Below are 20,177 nucleotides of genomic sequence, written 5' to 3'. Positions count from 1 at the left end.
AATTCTCAAAATTAGAGATTAATATTTTTTTCTATATTCTTTGTATTTTATAATTTTAAAGGATATGGTTTTGTATAAAAAAAATATTTTATTTATTCTATTATATCCTATTTGAAATCTTGTATTTACTTTAAAATAAATATAGTTGATTATATTTATTTATTTTATACCTTAAAGTTTTGGCCTATAACGAAATAAGGGTGTATTTTACTATTTAAATAAAATAAAAAAAAATATAAATTAGAAGATATTATAAAAATCTTAATATATATTAAATAAAATTTACCGATATAACTGTATTATATTATAAAATTTTTTTATAATTAATCTTTTATACCTTTTATTTTTATCAGTTATAAAATTTATTACTGGTAAAATTAATTTTGTTGATAGAAAAATTATGATTTTAACTATTTATTAGTATATATTTAATATTTTATAGTATTCTATATTTTATTTAAGAGAAAAGATAAAAATATATAATATAATTAAAATTATTACAATAACTGCATAAAATTTATAGCGTTTGAGATATGATAACATTAATTAATCCATCAGTTATCATTGTAATATTTTTAATAGTATTATAAAACTTTGATTATTTAATCAGCATGATCATAAAATAAAATTTTTTTTTTTTATTTTATTTTTAAAAGTTAGATGTCATGTTTAAATTATATTCATTACATGATACATTTTTATAGTTCCAAAATATTTACAATATTTATATTAATATCATAGAAAATATTTTAAATTAAAGAAATTTAACAAAAAATTAAATAAAATTATAGTACAAATTTAATAATATTATTTGAATAAAAGTAAAAAGCATGTCTATAAAAATATTTATATAATATAAAGGCACATTCTTTTTCCATTATTCATCATACAAAATAGCCTTTTTTTAAGAAATTTTATACAATTACTCAATTTATCACTTCTAAATGTTTTATATTATAAAATATAGAAATATAATAAATTAATTTATAAAACATTAAAATATAAATAATTCCCAATAATTTTTTATTACAAATCTTTTTAAAATAATTTATATGTTAATTTTATAATAGAAATTAAATTTGACATGATAGTTAGATTATCTAAATAGGTAAAAAAATTGATCAATCCTTTATTTTACAGATATTATTTTAAAATAGAAACTTTTTTTACCTAAAAAAATAAATAATTATACCATTTTATTATTTTTTTTTTTTGAAATTTCGTCATAAAAAAATAATAATTTTTGATTACATATTTAAACATTTAAATAAAATTTTCTTCATGTTTTGTTAAAATCTTTTTAAATAATTTGTTTATTACAATTTCAAATAAAAATATCACATTAATGTTTTTTTTATAAATATAATTATGTCAACAATATTTTACCATTTGACAAATTTTGATAATAAAAATTTTAAATTTTATTTTATAAGTATATTTAGTATCTTTATTTATTTATAATTATTATAACTAAGGTTTATTATAATTAAATAATGTTTATTAATATTATAGATTATGTTTGAAATCAAGAAAATAAATTTTATTTTCTTTATTAAGTATTTGTATACTAAAATGATTTATGTATTATAATAATAAAATATTATGTTATTATAATTTAAATTTTTAAAACAATTTGTATTATAATTAATTATAAAATGGAAAAAAATTATTTATATAACATGTTAAATGGTATTAAAAGTAATAAAAAATTTTATGTTTTAACATACAAATCAAGAGAAATATGAAAAAATAAATATGTGAAAATTTATATAATGTAAAATTATATATATAAATTTTTAATGTGAAATTAGTAATATTATTCTTAGTAATTGTTTCTTCATTTTGTCACAGTTTTTTTTTATATTTATCATGAAATATCGATGTATTGGAAAAATGTTGCTGTTGATGTCTACTGATTTGTAAAGTCACATTGCTAGTTTTGTAAATTAATTATAATATCAAACGACTATTCGTTTTTAAATTAATTTTAAATATGGAGTCATTATTTAATAATGTGAAAAGTATGGCGTTGAATGTTGGTGAGATGTTAACACCAATTTTGACAGAATCCAAGTTTTTAGAAACAGGAGTTTTAACACCTGAAGAATTTATTATTGCTGGTGACCATCTCATTCATCATTGTCCCACATGGATGTGGTCTACTCCTGCTGATTCATCAAAGTATGTTTAGTTATTATGATAAAATTTACTTTTTTTTTTAATTAATCAATATAGAAAAAAACCTTATCTTCCACCTGATAAACAATATTTAGTTTCAAGAAATGTGCCTTGTTATAGAAGATGTAAAGATATTGAATATGATCCATCATTAGAAAAAATTTTGAATGACACAGAAGATAATGACGAAGCTTGGGTTGACACTCATCATTACTCTAATAATGATATAACTAAAGTCACAAAACTTGATAAAGATGTAATAAAAAAATTACAAGAAGCACAATTGGAAGATGATGAAGAAATAGATAATAAATTTGATACAGTTAAAAAAAAAGAAGATGATACTGTTGGTGATATTAATGATGAAGATGATGATGAAATTGAAGATCCTAATGCTTATGTACCAGGTAACGATGATTCAGAGGATGAAGAAAATGGTGGTGGCATTGTTAAAACTAGAACTTATGATTTAAATATAACTTATGACAAGTACTATCAAGTTCCAAGACTATGGTTAATAGGATATAATGAGAATAAACAATTATTAACTGTTGATGAAATGAATGAAGATTTTTCACAAGACCATCAAAATAAAACAATAACATTTGAGTCTCATCCATTTTCTAATCTTCAGATGGCTTCAGTTCATCCATGTAGACATGCTGAAGTAGTGAAAAAGATTTGCCGTCAAATGATGGAAAATGGAAAAGAATTAAATGTTAATTTATATATTATTATATTTCTTAAATTTATGGCCGCAGTAATACCAACAATTGAATATGACTTTACGCAAACTATTGAAATGTAACACATAAAAAATATTCAATTAACAATCATTACATTAATTGTATACATAATTGTATTTTTTTTTGTATGCTGGTATAGTATAAAGTGCTTCTTCTTCTAATACCTTTTCTTTCTTTTTTTTTAAGAAAAAAATAATATTATATGTAATTAAATCATAATCAATTATAGAAATAAATATATCATATTATTATTTATAATTTATTAATATAAATATTTTAAAAATATCAATAAAATGATAAGACTACAATTATAGGGTGATTGAAATAAATTTTATTTTCATTTATCTGAGAATATAATAAATATTATCATTGGAACTTACTATATTATACAAAAATTTTCATTTATACTTCATAATGTAATTGTTATCATTATGGCTTCTACTAATAAAGATAAGTTAGAAAGATTTTTATTAATTTATGTAAAAATCATAAAATTCAAAGTAGTTTATTAGATATCAAAAGGTAAACTTTTTTTCAAAAGATTATACGCCGACCAGAGATATAATCTTATTTGAATAATGTAATGGTAGGAGATAAAAGCCATTTAATTATTAATGATTTGTCATATATTAAAAGTTGACAAATTTTTTATTTCATGCTGTTTGTTTTTCATTGTCCTTCTTTTTGTTTTTATGGCATTTTGTTATCTTAGAAAAAAAGATAGCCGACATTGACAAATTTTTTTATTATTTAATTATACTCATTTACTATTTATAAATTTAAAGTGTTTAAAATTATTCTTTTTAATGTATCATTTTAATTATTATTAATATTATTTTTTTTATTATTTTGATTTTTAATACTTTACCGTTTTTCATATTTTCTTCTCTATATATACATTTTTATTTTATCATCTACCGATAAGGTTTAATTTAATTGTAGTACATTTACCATTTACAGCTTAAATGTTAAAATATAACAGTACATAAGTTACAGTTATTAAGTAACAAATTATATTTCTATTTATTTTCAAATGACTAATCAAGATAAATTTGAATATATTTCTAATTTTGATCATACAAATAATATATTACCATATAATGAAGATGCTCAAAAAATTAATGATAAAATGAATATTATTAATCATAAAAATGATGAAATAATTTCATCGTCTATCAATGAGATAAAAAATAATGAAAATATAAATTATAAAAATCTTATTAAAAATCACCCTTTGTTTCCAGTTCTGGTTGTATGTTTGATACATTTTTAATAGTTTTTACCAAACATATTTTTTTTTTAAGTTACAATACACTTTGTGTGATAAAGCTATGTATAATGTTCATAATAAAGGATCAATTTCAATGGAACCAATGTCTAATGTAAGTTTTATATATAATTAAAAAAAATATTTATTTTAACTTTAAGAATTATGTACATATACATTATAAAATTAAAAAAAAAGTACAAAATATTGACACAAAAAATTTTTTGTTGACTAAAACTTTTCTTGTTATACTTGATATTGAATAGAAGCATTTTATATATGTAGATATATAAAGTAACAACCTTTTTTTTCAATAATTATTCTTATGCTTAAGAAATTAATAAAACATTAAAAATTGTACAATCAAAGCAAACGGTAAAATTAAGCCTAAAAATAAAAAAAAAATGTTAAATAAAAAATATTTTTGATAAAATATATTACACACCTGTTACTTTAGCACCACTATTTTGATGATCTGTAGTAGTGTCAATTAATGTAGCATCATTTTGAATAGAATTTGTACCATCGTTATTTGTTGAATCTCTTAATAATGTTGATGAAGGTGTAGTATTATCAAAGTTTTCATCTATTTTATTAGTAGTTCCAATATTTATGTTATTTGATGTTGATTCACTATTAATACTTCCTTGATTTAATGTTGATCCCTCATTAGAAATAGGTATTATTGTTGTTTCTTCATTAAAATTTCCTCTTTCAGTTGATAGTATTAATTCATTTTGTAATGATTCAGTTGATTGTAAAAATAGTCCATTATTTTCGTTTGTTTGATTAATAGTTGTGCCTTGTGTAGATAAATTTTTACTATTTTCATTATTGACATTTGAATTAACAGTGTTGCTATATTCTGATTGGTTAACTGTTGTTCCATTATCACCAACAACACCGACAGTAATGTACCCACTATCTGAGTATTTATAATCACTATCATGTGTTAATGGAGCTGTATCAGCATCATCAAATGTTGAAGAAGATGGATTAAATACGGTAGCATTTTTATTTAAATCTGTTGTATTTGAAATACCTTCACCAATATTAATTTCTCCTGTATTAATTGTGCCTACACCAACTCCAGTTCCATTTACATTATTTATAGTTGGTTGTAATGTTGAAGAATAATATATGTTTTCATTTGTATATGATAATGTTGATTGAGTTGATGGAGAATTTTCAAAATATGTTTGTTCATTTGTTTGAGATGTTCCTTGAGTATTATAATTATTTGTAGGATTATTAGTATATACTAATGGTAAAATAACAGGTGGATTTGTAACTGAATTATTATTATTTGAATTTGTGTAACTAACAGTTTCCATTTCTTGATTTGGTGAAATTGAATTTGATTGTGTTACTGTTTCATAATTAATATTTGCATTATGATAAATTCCTGTTGTTGAGAATTGAGATTGTTCACTTTGATTTTGTTGCAATTGTGATGTCGTAGCTGTACTTCCTTGATAAGTTGTTTGAGTTCCAACAGCTCTTCCATCAAAACCAATATCTACTGGTCCAGCGGGCCCAGATACTTGTATATAACCATTATCACTAAATTCATTTGTAGTTATGTCACTTGCATTGTAAATATTTCCGTTTTGAATAGAAGATGTCGTCAAATTACTATTATCATTTGAAAAACCTTGTGTTGAAAGACTATTAGAATTATTAATTGCACTGTTAGCATTTACGTTACTCCAACCAGAATTAACTCCTTGATAATATTGGTTTATATTTTGAGTGGTAGCTTGAGAAGTATTATTTACATTTCTATTATTAGTTTGTTCTATAATTTTTTATATTTTTATATTATTTTAAATTTAAAAATAAATTTACCATTTAATTCAGGATCACGATAAATTTGATTTATAGATGCTTCATCACTATAATAAGTTTGATTTCCATTCCATGGTACAGCATTTGGAATTTCAAATGTATTATTTGTTGTTGTTGGTGTTTGTGTACTTGTTATTACAGGTCCTGGACCTAAAATAATATTATTATTTAATCCTTGTCCTGATATTGGATAATTATAAGGATTTTGATATATTGGTGTATAATTTTGAACTTCTGTTGATGTTTTAACAGTTTGTGTGCCAATATTTATGTACATTGAAGAGGTTGGTGTAAGTAAAACTCTCTGATAACAACATGCTATTTGACACTAAAAGAAAATTAATATTTTTATTTACATTTATTTATTTGTTTTATAATTTAAAAAAAATAATAATAATTTATTAAATAAGAAAATATAAAATTTTGTTATATTATAAAATAAAACTTACATTAACATTTTTTAAAAATATTAAAAATAAAATAGTATTTGATAACAATTTCATTACGATGTATTGTATTAAGTAAAAGGTGAAAAATGGAACTCTATAAAAATGATTAAAATTTTAAATAAGTTTTGATTTTATAGTAATTAAAATTTTTAATTTACTTAATTTTACTAAATATAAAGTTTAAAAAATAAGTTAATCTTAAGTGTATGCAATTAAGATAGTAAACACTGAGTCACAAATTGCCTTTTAATAAATTAAAATATTTGATTATAGTATAGACTTTTTCTGACACTTTCCAGCTTTAATGTATACATAGTAAATATAAGAATTAAAATGACATCAAGGATATTTCTAGGTATTGTAAGATAAACAAAAAAATAATTTATTGACTAATATTGTTATAATTCAATATTATTTATAATTAAACAACAATTAAACAATGTTTAAATAAAAGAATAATTTAAATAAATTACAACTTTAGGTAAAAAATTTTAATAAGTGAATAGTATATGATGCTTGCAATCATATTTGTAGCAAAAATAACTAGTTAAGATTCCGGAAGACCAGTTATAAAAATGTTAAAAGAAATACTGATCTTGAAGTGATACCTATTGTTTGTGATAAGAATTTATAATGTTATTTTTTTTTTCTGTATTGTAGGAGGAAAATGTACTTTACAACAAAACATCTATAATTCCATTTCAACAAACATTAATTTTAATATTCCTAAATATTAAAAAGAAAGAATAAGATATTTTTTTTTTAAAATATATCTAAAGAGTAAAATATAAGAAAAAAAAAATAATTTACACTATATATTACATATTTATATAAATAAAAATTAGTATTATTATAATAGAAATACAAGTATATAGTGTATTTAGGGGTATAGTAACCGGACACCTAAGCTTCTCAATTGAAACAATATAATAATTTTGCAAAAACTGGAAAGTAAAAAAAAATAGTTCAAGTTGTTATAAATAATAATGCTGATTGGACCATTATATGTAAAATTATACTTTTATAAAAAAAAATTTATCTTTTTCATGAGAAAATAAACTTTTTTTTAGTTAATCAAAAAACTTATTAATGATGGTATTGAAATGAAAACAGGAAATAAAGAATTAGATGATTTTATGATTGATTCTATTATACAATTACGTATAAATATGGTAGAATTAACAAAAGTTGGATATTATTGTGAAGATTTTAAAACAAAATATATTCAAAATTTTTCAAAATTTTATACTACTGAAACAACCTTAAAAACTATTCTTGATGAAGATGATGATATTAAAAATAATGATTGTAATGAATTTGATACTGTTTTAACTGATGAATGTAAACAAATTGTAATTGATAAAAGTAATGAACTATTAATAAGTTTTTTGAATGGTGAACAATCATTGTTGCAAGTATTAAATAATCCAAAAAATATTGTTAAATCTTCATAACAATTTTATTATCAAAAAATTTAAAAATATAAAAAGTATTTTATTTATTTACAAAAGTCTTTTGTCTTATAATCATTTATTAGTTGCAAAGTATAATAAGACTATTTAAATGTTAAAAATATACATCTATATAACTTGTACAAAATTGTTTTTATTTTTTACTAAATATTATATATTTATAATATATTTTTAACTATACTAATTTTTGTACTATAAGGATAAAAAAAAATTATTTGTAAAATATTAAACAAAACAGATGATAAGAATAATTCATTTTCTTCATAATTGTTGCGTTAAATTGCTTTTAATATGCCTAATACACATATATTTAATATTATATATATATATATATATAATTAGTAATTAGTTACCGGAATTTATATTTTTCTCCAAGAATAGGTTATTTTATATAATTCAGAATATTTATATCTGTTTTTTTTTTCTGAATTATATATATATTAACCATGACTTCCACCATTAGAAATTGCAAATGGATCTCTACAAACAGAAATATCATGTAATCTAGTGATATTTTTATTTATTCCACAACAATTAAACATTCCATGAACTTTAAATGATTCAATAATTGCTTCTTTTTCAACTGGTGAACTAAATATACTTGAATAACATGGCGGTGAAAATTCAGATGAAATCATAATTCTAAAAGCTGATATTGTTGCAGCAAATCCTCCAATTGTTGCAATTGTTATAAGGGTAATATTAATTATTAATTTTATTTTTGGTGTATAATGAATCATTTCTTTTATTGTTAAAGGTTTTTCCTCTAATGATGCCATTTTTCCATTATATTTTTTATTTGCAGCAGAAAGAAAAAGATTAAAAATTAATGGAAAAATTAGAGCCATTAATGTAATCGTTGAACCACCAACAAAATCAAGAAGTACTCCAAAATTTGGCACTGTTTCAGCAATAAATACTACAGCAATCATCATTATTGTTCTAGTTATAACTCTTTTATAACCCATTTCATGTGGTATATTTAATAAATCTTCAAATTCTTGATTTAAAGGATTAAATACAATTGTTAATGCTAATATAACATGAAGTGTTATAAACATATTTACAGCTTGTTGTATAACAACATTCTATAAAATTAAAAATATTTTCTAATTAAAATATAATTTACCTGAAGTGAAGGAATAACTGATTCTCGTAAACTGTCACCATAACTTATATATCCCATAATTGATACTGGAAAATACATAGTAGCAATAACTACAAATAATAATTAAAATTTTATACATAAAAAAAAAATTAATATAACTTACTAAGAAATGCTAATAAAACAGAGCGTGTAAAATGATATGGTTTTTTCATATCATGTTGAATTGTTGGAAATGCACCATGTCCACCATATGCAAACATTACAGTACCAAAAGTCATAAAAAATTTGGAATATGATATTGGAGGATAATTATTAAATGATTTACATGTATGGTAATCTTCAATTGAACCAATAATAATTAAAATTACAGCAATTGTTGTTGTAATCATTGCACCAATAACAGCCCACCAAAAATCTTTAGGTGATTTTAATAATGTAAATGGTAACATAAATATGGCAACAAATATTACTAACCAACAAAAATTAACATGAATATCACCATATGCTGCTAAAAAATTTTCAATATTTTTTGCTGCTAACAATAAAAATACTACAGCAGTACCAAATTGTGTAAAATTTAAACAAAATGAAACAATAGATTGAAATTTTTTTCCAAATGCACGTAAACCCATTGCTGGATATGGTTTTCTACAATGTTCTCTATATTCAGGCCATCTTTCTTGAAGAATTGTCCAATTTTCAGAAAGTTGTATACCAGAATATGAACATACAATTGCACCAATAAATATCATAAATGTTCCACCAAAAAAACCAGAAGCTACCATTGCTGTTGGCATTGCTATTAAACCACCACCTGCTGTTTCACCAACAATAAAAAGACATGTTACAATCCATCCCATTCCTTTTAAATTACGATGTTTTCTTTGAAATTCAACTTTATTATCTATACTATTAGATGATACTAATGAGTACCCATCTTGACTATAAAATTTTAAATTTATTTATACTATAAAAATGTTGTAAAAATATTTTAACTTACAATGAGTTGTCTAATCCTTTTTTAGTCATTTTAAATATAAGTTTTAAGTAACAATACTTATTTTGGAACAGATTCTAAAGTATATATAATATTTCCGGAATAATAAAAGTTAATTCTAGAGTAAAAAGTAAAATAACGAAAAAAAAAGTTTTTATAAATATATTACATAACGATATCATATTAAAAATAAAAATGTCGTTATCATAAAATAGTAAAAAGTATAATGTTTGTAACATTTTTCCTTCTATATCCATCATATCCCAATTAATTTACAATTTTTAAAAAGAGTATATTTATCATTTATATTTTATCCATTAAAATAAAAGATAATTTAATATAATGTAATTTATTTAAAAAGAAGTAAGATAATTTTATATTTGAGGTACAACCATATATAATATTTAAAGTAATTATTTTTATAAAAAGACACTCAACCAATGGTCTACATTATATGAAATAATTTTTAATTCCATATTGTATCATAACTTTCTAATACATTCCACTCATTAATAATCTATGCCACCTAATTGTCAGTACAATTATTACAGTAGTATAAAAATGAAAAGTTTAGTAACAAAACTTTAGACAACATTTTAATTAAAAAAAAATTATAAATTTTCTATGTTAAAAAAGAATAATATGATATAATAAATATTTAATTTTTTTCTTTATAACAAGTTATCTTTAAAAAAAAAAAAGCTATCAAAAAATATATATAGTTAAGTAAATGTTTTGATGTATTTATCAAAATGTGATTGAATGTTTCTTTTTATCTTTAGAATTATATTGTTCAAAAAAATAAAATTTAAAGTAAGTATGACAAAAAAAAATTTAACCAAACAATGAATATATTTTTAATTGTTCTAAAAAAGATATTTATTTTTTTAATTATAACATTGAAATAATCACCTGAAATGAGATAAATATTTGATTGATAGGATTATATTAAAAAAATATGCATATATTTATATAATAATATTTTTTACAAAATTTTTATAATTTGTACTATGTTCTACTAAACTTTAAAATATAAAAAAATATAAATTAATGATAATAATGGTATTATTTAATAAAGAAAAATATTAAGTAAATCTAAAATGTTTATATTTTTTTTTAAACAAAATATATATTTATATAACTCTAGTAAATGAAGGTGAAAATAAATTTAAGATATAAATATATATAAATATATATTTATAAAATTTTTAAAGAAAAAATTTGTAAAACTAAAGATAAAATAAAAAAAAGTACATGTTTGAAAGATATATTTCTATGGTTATGTATTTATTTAAATATGTTTCTCTAAGTAATTGAATATTCATATTAATATATAACAATATATAATAAATATATCCTTATAATTTTTAAAAAAGTAATCTGATCTAAAGAATAGATATGATAATAATATTCCCATATAAACAATAGTAGAATAATAGAAATTTCATATATATATTATTTTTTTAAATGTTTAAATATAGAATATAATTGAAATTCCATAATATATATACTAAAATTTAATAATAGAATATAATTTCTAAAATATGTAACTTAAGTAAAGGAAAAAAAAATTTTTATTTTTTTTTTGATTTTATTAATGAGATAATTTAAAATGATTAAAATATTTATTTTTAAGATAAAGGAGCCGGAGATTAAATTTTGGATAGGAAATAATGAAAAAAGATATTGTTAAGACATTAAACTTAATAAAAGAAACTTGAACTTTTTAAAATTATTTTAAAAATAGATGTTTTTTAATTACATCATTTTCTTGTACTTTAAATGTTATTTCTCAGGAACTACAGGATATTACAATATTTTACTTTAGTTAATAGGTTTTACTAATTTTTTTTATTTGTTTAAATTTTTGATAATAAAAAAGTCTTTACTAATCTTACTATATATTATATACATATATACTTTAGATTTTTATTGAAAATATATATATAACCTAAAATAGTATAAAACAAAAATGCTTATAATAAATATGTCTACATTCTTAAAAGATAATTACGTCATGTTGTTAATCACCACATTATATAAAATTTCTTTAAATAACTTAAAATGAGAAGGACATCAAAAACCCTTTAATATTATATATAAAACCTTTGGGACATTAAAATGATTATCTTTTTAAAAAATAAAAAGAAAGTTAAAACAAAGTATATAAATAAAATTATATACAAATAAAAGGCATCATAATATAATAAAAATAAAAAATATTTAATTTATATATTAATTTTTAATTGATATTAAAAAGAAAACAATCTTTATTTATATTAAAATTGTTAGATAAAGTAATTCTATTTGTAGTATAAAAATACGTAATACTTTTTTTTTTTTAATTTCAGACATAAAAAACAAGTTATTTAATGTTTTTTTTTTTAAAAAGATTGATAAGAAAGTTACGTCAAATTATGATAAAATAAGTGTTTATTTAACAAATCAAAAAAAAAAATAAAAAGTGATGACTATTAAAAAGTAATTTAACAGTTACTTTTAATAATAATATTAAATAAAATATAATAAAATAATATTTTAAAGAATTTTTTTGGTTCAAATACATATTTAAGATATTTTACTTTAGGGATTAACAGTTTTATAGAAAAAGATGCTATTAATCTTTGACTAGTTTATATCAAAAAATATTAATTTTATTTTTTCCAAAATTACATATCTCTAATGAAAACTTTTTTTTTTATTATGTTAATATTTAAACAATATATAATAAAAATCTTTTTTAAAATAAAAAAAAAGTAATATATATAAATATACGTAATAATAGAAAAAAGAAATATAATAAATGAAAGCATATATATTTAATGAATCAGAAATAATAAACTTTACCTATAATTATGAATATATTCTAATGAAAAATTTTTATTTTATCATTAGTGATAGATAACTGAATCAAATAATTTATAATGAGATATTTAAGAAACCAATATTATAACTTTTTATGATACTGTATGTAATATAATTTAAAAATATATAATAAAATAATAGTTATATATATATTTTTTATAAATACTTATGGAATGTACATTAAAATATATGTGATTGATTAAATTTTCATCAAACTTTATCTACATAGATTAACAATTTTTATAAAATCATTGAAATTAAAGTATAGTTAAATATTTGTTATTATTTAAGAATGATACTCATTTAGCAAAATGGCATAGTGATATATTGTAATCATTTAATCAGTCATTGTAGTTAAGAAATAATGACATCTAGATTAAGGCAATAAATGATAAAGTTTAATATATATGTAAAAGAAAGTTTAAAAATAATGGCAAATACTTTAAAATAATTTGTAATGGCATATAATATTGTTATTTCTTTTTAAAGTTTAAAGATTCTATAATAGTGAAAGTATCAAAAAAGATTAGAAATGAAAAATCAAAATGATACATAAAAAGGTTAAGAGTAATATGGTTGTAATTATTTTATCAAATAATAAGATAAAATAATTTTTACTTTAATAAAAAATGTTATATAACCAAAGGACAAAAAAAAATTATTCATAATATTTTTAATATTAAAAAATCATATGGCTCAATAAATAACTTTCAATATCAATTGCAAAAATTATTTTTTTAATAAAAAAAAATAATTTTTATTTTATTTAACGAAGATAATAATAATTTATCAATAATAAGAAATAATACCAAAAAAATAATATTTATTTTTGATTAATAAAATAAAAAGAAACATTAATTTATACTTTTTTTGGTTATTTTTTATATGTTTTATACTTTATTTCTTGTCGATGGTTTTTTTACAAATTTGTTGATTACTAAAAAAGAAATCACCAAATTGAAGTGAAAAGAAAACAAAAAATAAATTAAATAGGTTTGTTATATCAAAACACAATATAATTGATGAATGAAAAATGAGTATTTTTAAGATAAATTGAAATAACATAAAAATTATTTGCACATAATTTGATTTATATTTATTATTTGATTACAAATATATGTATCAATAATTTTTAAATAAATATGTCAATGTACTTATTTTACTTCTTTTTAATATTCAAATTGTACTATATTTTTAGAATATATATTTAAGTATTTGTTTTTTTAAATGAAGTTTTAAAGATTGTGTTGTCATATGAAAATGATTATTTAAAACAATACTTTTCTGTTAATAATTTTTTTTTTATTATAAAAATTTATATACCATATTTTTTTTGATAATATTTATTGCAATAATTAAATTTTTTAAAAAAAATTTTATCAACCAAATTTTATTAGACATTATATATCTTAATATTTTATTTTAATTAAACAAAAAAATTTTTTATAAAATATGTTTTAAAAATTATAATAATGTTATATTGATGATTTACATTGTAAAAATTTTAAACTAATAATGTTTTGATTACTAATAAATAAACATTTATAAAGATATTCTTTAAAATTTATATATATATATAATCATTTAGAAATAATATAATATTTCTATAATTTTTGCTTGTTTGTTAAAAAAATTTATGATATAAAATATCATTTATTTTATTGAAAAAATTAAAAGAAAATTAACTAAAAATTAAGAAATAATATAAATGGTATTATATTTAAATTGTTAAGAATAATACAAGTTCAATATTATATATATTTTCAAGCTATCCTGTTTCACAATGTTTTCGTTATCCAATAATTTAAAAGAAAACAAAATGCTTTTATTGTTAAAACATGTTTTCTATTATTTTTCTGGTTGTGTCTGACAACTGATAAAAGTAAGGTAAACGAAATAATGCCAGAGATCCAAAGATAGTGTTAAAATTGAAAGTTAGCATAACAACAAGGAGAAAGGATGATAAAAATAAAAATGTTATATAGAAGCAAAGTAATATTTAAGAAGGAATTGATTATTATATTTGAGTAATAAAAGTCTTACTCTGTCTAATAAAGATTTAAGCTATGCTATTAACTAAAAATGTATGAAATAATTTTTTCTTTGCAATTTACTTTTAAATAGACAGTAAGTTTTATTAACTGTATGTCCTTATAATATTTTCTTTTATATTAATAATAATAACAATAATATTTATCTTTGTATTGATAAAACTTATTTATTTTTTATCATTGTTGCACTATATTATTTGATTATAGACTGATAAAGAATAAATTTAAAATTATTTTGTAGACAAAATTATATAAAAAAAATTTATTTTAAAATATTTTTTATTTAATATATAAATATTTTTATATTTTTAATTAATATTAATTAATTTATTGAATTAAAATAAATTTTATATTTATTTTAAATTATAATTAGAAGGCTAATCAATTTATTAAAATATTTATTTTTAGATTTTACATTTATATATTATTAAATATAGTCTGTTTATACAAAATTGTCATTTTTAGTTACGATAGTTATGTCTGTTATCTTCTTATTTACTATTATTATAACAACCTGACAATTATTATTAATATATTTGTAACAATAAGAAAATATATATATATATATATATATTCTTCAATGACGGCAAAATTCCACATTTATAATTACTAATATAAAATGATATCACTAAGTACCTGTTTCTTTAATATTCCAAATTTTAATAATATTATATAGAAGAGAATGTTTTAATGATGGGTATTTATAGAACTTATTTATATCAATTAATTATATTCTTTTTACGATATTAATAATAAATTATACGTTAATTTTTTAAAATTTAATTTTAAATTTTTATCAATATAAATTACATTATTTATTCTTTCTTTCTTTAATTTATTTATTTTAGACATTTACAAAAATAAAAAGTACCACATTTTTATTATTTTTTCCTTAAATCTTTTTTTTTTGTTTATTTAATTATAGATAATCTAAAGATAATGGAGTAATTTGAAAAATTATCAGTATTTGTTATCAATCAAAAATATTAATTTTTTTCTTTTTCTTAACATACTTATACTCATATTTTATATATTTTTCATTTCAAAAATTTGTTTAAACAAATAAGAAATTAATATTTTATACATTTTTTTTTAAAAATAAAATAACTAGATATTATAATTAAAGAAAAAAATATATATTTATATATATTAATTAAATTCCTTTAATTTTTTAATTAAATAATATGTATATATTTATTAGTTTACTTAAAAAAAATTATATATGTTTTTTTTAAACTTATGTGTATTTATTATTAATAATATTTAAACAATTATTAATATGATAACGTAAGGCTATTAAATATTATTGTTGAGTAATATATTTAGTTATAAAATTAAAGTTAAATTGTTCATAAGATATTTTTATAAAAAAAATATATTATAATTTGTATAATTTAATACAAAAATGACAAAAATTTTTAAATAATATTTATAACTCATAAAATTTTGATAATAATATAAGGTGTTGATTAATATATTATAAAGACATTTTAATTTTTAAATTGTTTCGTTGAATTATATATATAATTTTAAAATATTTTAATTACGCCAAAATTATTTTTCTTTGTAATTTATATCAGGACATGTGGTAAATATATGTATCTTGAACAGAAAATAAGTGGTTGTTTATTATTTGTAAACTAAGTTTTCGTGGGATACTTTAAAATGTTTATTGATATAAATAAAGAAATAAAATCGTTAACTAGTCATAAAGGAGAACCATTAAAACGATATGGCCAACACGGAACTAGATTATTATTTTTAGTCACATGCTTTAGCTATGAAATGTTTAAAATATATTGTTAAATGTCAAATTAAGATCACAATTTTCTATATAAATTTTCTAATTCTATTTTATCAAAAAAAAAACAAATAATTTTTAAAATTTTGCTTTTATATATATTTATTTTTTAAAAAATTTTTAAATTATATAGACGACCACATTATTTCTTATTATGTACAATTTTAAAAATGTCTTTATTATATTTTTTTTTTATTTATATTTTAGAAGAAAAAATTGATAAACTTGAGAACAATTATATATATACATTATTATGGATATCATTTGTCTTTTCAAATCATTAGATATTTATTAAATATAATATATTTCATATTTTTGTGTTACTTTTTTTGTAACAGTCTTTTTGATTTATTAAATGGGTAATCTTGATTTTGTTAAGAATTCCATAACAGAAATGAAAAGTGAAAAAAAGCCCCTTCTAAATTCTAAAACAAATTTATCATTTAACAACAAATTGAATACAGATAAATTGGTAAATTTGTTTTTAGTTATTAATACATTATTATAAAATTTTATAGAAATATGATTTTGTTGAAAATTTGACACCATCCTCATCTGTAGGTGGACAATTATCAGGAAAAATTATTAATATTGAAGGAATACCAAAAACATCGTCATCACCATCACCAGCAACTGTTGGTACACCATCACATTTTGTACCATTAGAACAACAAATGTGTCCAGCATTAATTTATTCTGAACCAGCATTAAATGAAAATTTTCATAATTATGAACCATTAGTTAGATTATCAGCATTTTCTGAAACAGCTCTTCAACATCTTTATGATCAAGATATTAATGAAGATGTTCCACCATTTGATAATGCATCATTATTTGACATTAATAGATTACGTCATAATAAAAAAAGTCTTGGAAGAGAATCTGTGGTACAATCAAATGCTACATTAGCTTATGGTGAATCAATACAATCTGTTATTACAACAACAACATTACAAACGGGTACAAATCAACATAAACAATCTTTTAGTACTAGAGAGATACGTGAACAACATATGGAAATACAAAAAAAATATAGACCATCAAAAAAAAGAAATTTTACTGATCCTGTTGATTTTGAAGGTATTCTTAATATTATTGGTGGTTGTTCATGGTGGCAAATGTGGGTATATTTGCTAATTAGTTTTCAACAAATACCTCATGCAATGTTTAATTTAAATGTTGTATATATGATGTATCAACCTGATCATTGGTGTCAGGTTGACGGGTTTGAAGATAATTTTAATTCATCAATTGTATATAAATGGAATTTAACTGATGCAATGAATACAGCAATTGTTTTTAATTTAACAAATACTAATCAACGTGATGTTAATTATTATCATGATCAATGTAAATATTTTGATAGAGGTTCACAACGTTATCGTGAATTAAGGCAAATGGATTTAAAAGATGCAATATTAGAAATTGAAAAAGAAAAAAATAATCCTAATATTAAACCTGTTAATTTAACTAAATGTAGAAAATGGATGTATGCTGATGATGTTATGACAAGAACTATTGTAACAGAATGGAATTTAGTTTGTGAATATAATTTTCATCGTGCTCATGCTCATTTATTTTATGCATTTGGTTGTCTTGTTGGTTGTATGTTAGGTGGAGCAGCATCTGATAGATATGGTAGAAAACCAACTATTGTTGGTTTTGGTATCTTATCATCAATATTTGGATTAGTACTTCCATATTCTACTTATTTTCCAATGTTTTTATTTTTCCGTTTTTGTGGTGCTATATGTAATGAAGCCGCTGATTTAGCTGCATACATTTTATGTATGGAAGTAACAGGAACAAGATATCGTGCTATGGTAGGTAGTTTATTACAAGCACCATGGGCTGTTGGATATGCTATGTTAGCACTTATTGCATATTATTGTAAATCATGGCAACATGTTCAACTTATAACAGCTGCTCTTCATACAATAGCTGTATGTTTAATATGTGTTCTTCCTGAATCTCCACGATGGTTAATTGTTAATAATAGAGTTGAGGAAGCAGAACGATATATTAGAAGAGCATGCCAAGAACCACCATTTCCTTTTTCAATGTGTATATTTAATAAATCATCTCTTCCATGTGATCTTGAATTAGTTAAACATGCTGAACAACGTCAATGGATTCAACAAAATCAAAGAGCTAATCTATTTCATGTATTTAAAAGTAAAGCATTATGTGTTCGATCAATTGTTATTTGTATTGTTTGGGTTGCAACATGTTTGGTTTATTATGGTTTAGTTATTGCATTTTCTGATCAATCTAGTCCAGGAAAAATTTTATTCAGTGGTAATTTTTTTATTAATAATGCTATTGCTGGTGCTGTTGAGTTACCAACATTAATAGGATGTGTATATTTGATGAAATATGGAAGGAAAAGGGCGCAAATGATTTCTTTAATTGGTGCTGCTATATTAATTTTTATCGCTATGTTTGCTGTCCATAATGAAAGTCATAATGTAAGAATAATTATTATTTTTATAATTTTATTTATTTTTTTTTAATTTAAGATTGCTATTGTCACAATGCTTGGAGGTAAAATATTTATTCAAGGTGCCTTCAATATACTATATATATTTACCTCAGAATTATATCCAACTGTCATTAGAAATAGTGCTGTTGGTTTTAATTCAATGATAGCTCGATTTGGCTCAGGTGTTAGTTCATATATTGCAATATTATCAGATGTTACATTACCTATTGTACCTATGATGATATTTTCATGTTTTTCATTATTTGCTGGTGTTTTAGTATTAATATTACCTGAAACATTAGATAGACCATTACCTGATACATTACAAGATGCTGTTACTTTTCTTAAAAATGATAATAAATATCATTGTTATGGTTTTAGTATAGGTACCAAAAAACATTCTACATCAATCATTTTAACAGGAAAAGATGGTGAACAAGATGATGATGATAAAGGTAAAGAAGATGATATTGATGATTATTTACCAATTGCACATGATACAATAAAAGAATTACCAGATGTTAGTATGGGAAAAAGAAGACGAAGACTGGTTAATAGTGGGAATAGAAGGCTAAGTTCTGATTTCATGTCACATGTTAGTTTAATAATACATAATATTATTTATTTATAATTTAATTTTTTATTTTAGCTGAGCTCTCGAAATACATCTTCAATACTAGGTAGTAATATAAAAGATATTAATATTCAAGAGCAATCAAATGAACTACTTGACTAGGAATTCTTAATTTTTTTTTTGTACATAAAAAAAATATAAGTTAATAGTAATATGTTAAATAAATAAATTATTATATAAAATATCATATTACATATTATATTTTAACATAAAAATGACAATTATTTATGAGAAAATTTTTAAAAAACAAATGAATAACTAAATTATTTTAAAAAATAT

The 20,177-nt window shown here is 19.9% G+C and overlaps 6 protein-coding genes across 6 annotated transcripts; 4 read left to right on the top strand and 2 right to left on the bottom strand.

The window, feature by feature from the left end:
• Positions 1-1,993: 1,993 nt before the first annotated feature.
• On the top strand, positions 1,994-2,986 carry SRAE_X000173900 (Ubiquitin-like-conjugating enzyme ATG3; the record flags this gene model as incomplete). Its single annotated transcript, XM_024652385.1, has 2 exons — positions 1,994-2,181; positions 2,236-2,986. The coding sequence occupies 2 exons, from the start codon at positions 1,994-1,996 to the stop codon at positions 2,984-2,986; spliced, it is 939 nt and encodes a 312-aa protein (XP_024499209.1).
• A 971-nt stretch (positions 2,987-3,957) lies between these two features.
• SRAE_X000173800 (Hypothetical protein) lies at positions 3,958-4,327 on the top strand (the record flags this gene model as incomplete). Its single annotated transcript, XM_024652374.1, has 2 exons — positions 3,958-4,176; positions 4,229-4,327. The coding sequence occupies 2 exons, from the start codon at positions 3,958-3,960 to the stop codon at positions 4,325-4,327; spliced, it is 318 nt and encodes a 105-aa protein (XP_024499208.1).
• A 301-nt stretch (positions 4,328-4,628) lies between these two features.
• SRAE_X000173700 (Hypothetical protein) lies at positions 4,629-6,542 on the bottom strand (the record flags this gene model as incomplete). The annotated part of the gene is made up of 3 exons (XM_024652363.1): positions 4,629-5,989; positions 6,040-6,367; positions 6,489-6,542. 3 exons carry the CDS (start codon positions 6,540-6,542, stop codon positions 4,629-4,631), a joined length of 1,743 nt encoding a protein of 580 aa, XP_024499207.1.
• A 1,049-nt stretch (positions 6,543-7,591) lies between these two features.
• Positions 7,592-7,942, top strand: SRAE_X000173600 (Hypothetical protein; the record flags this gene model as incomplete). Its single annotated transcript, XM_024652351.1, has 1 exon — positions 7,592-7,942. The coding sequence occupies one exon, from the start codon at positions 7,592-7,594 to the stop codon at positions 7,940-7,942; it is 351 nt and encodes a 116-aa protein (XP_024499206.1).
• Positions 7,943-8,400: 458 nt separating this feature from the next.
• SRAE_X000173500 (Amino acid transporter, transmembrane family-containing protein) lies at positions 8,401-10,097 on the bottom strand (the record flags this gene model as incomplete). Its single annotated transcript, XM_024652340.1, has 4 exons — positions 8,401-9,048; positions 9,090-9,178; positions 9,232-10,010; positions 10,069-10,097. 4 exons carry the CDS (start codon positions 10,095-10,097, stop codon positions 8,401-8,403), a joined length of 1,545 nt encoding a protein of 514 aa, XP_024499205.1.
• A 7,040-nt stretch (positions 10,098-17,137) lies between these two features.
• SRAE_X000173400 (Solute carrier family 22 member 13) lies at positions 17,138-20,000 on the top strand (the record flags this gene model as incomplete). The annotated part of the gene is made up of 4 exons (XM_024652329.1): positions 17,138-17,254; positions 17,301-19,250; positions 19,302-19,859; positions 19,914-20,000. 4 exons carry the CDS (start codon positions 17,138-17,140, stop codon positions 19,998-20,000), a joined length of 2,712 nt encoding a protein of 903 aa, XP_024499204.1.
• Positions 20,001-20,177: the final 177 nt, after the last annotated feature.

Source organism: Strongyloides ratti, scaffold srae_chrx_scaffold0000002 (genome assembly GCF_001040885.1).
Source record: "Strongyloides ratti genome assembly S_ratti_ED321, scaffold srae_chrx_scaffold0000002".
In the NCBI taxonomy this organism is placed as follows: Eukaryota; Metazoa; Nematoda; class Chromadorea; order Rhabditida; family Strongyloididae; genus Strongyloides; species Strongyloides ratti.
The sequence above is the reverse complement of the archived record's forward strand: the minus strand, read 5'-3'. Positions and strand labels throughout refer to the sequence as shown.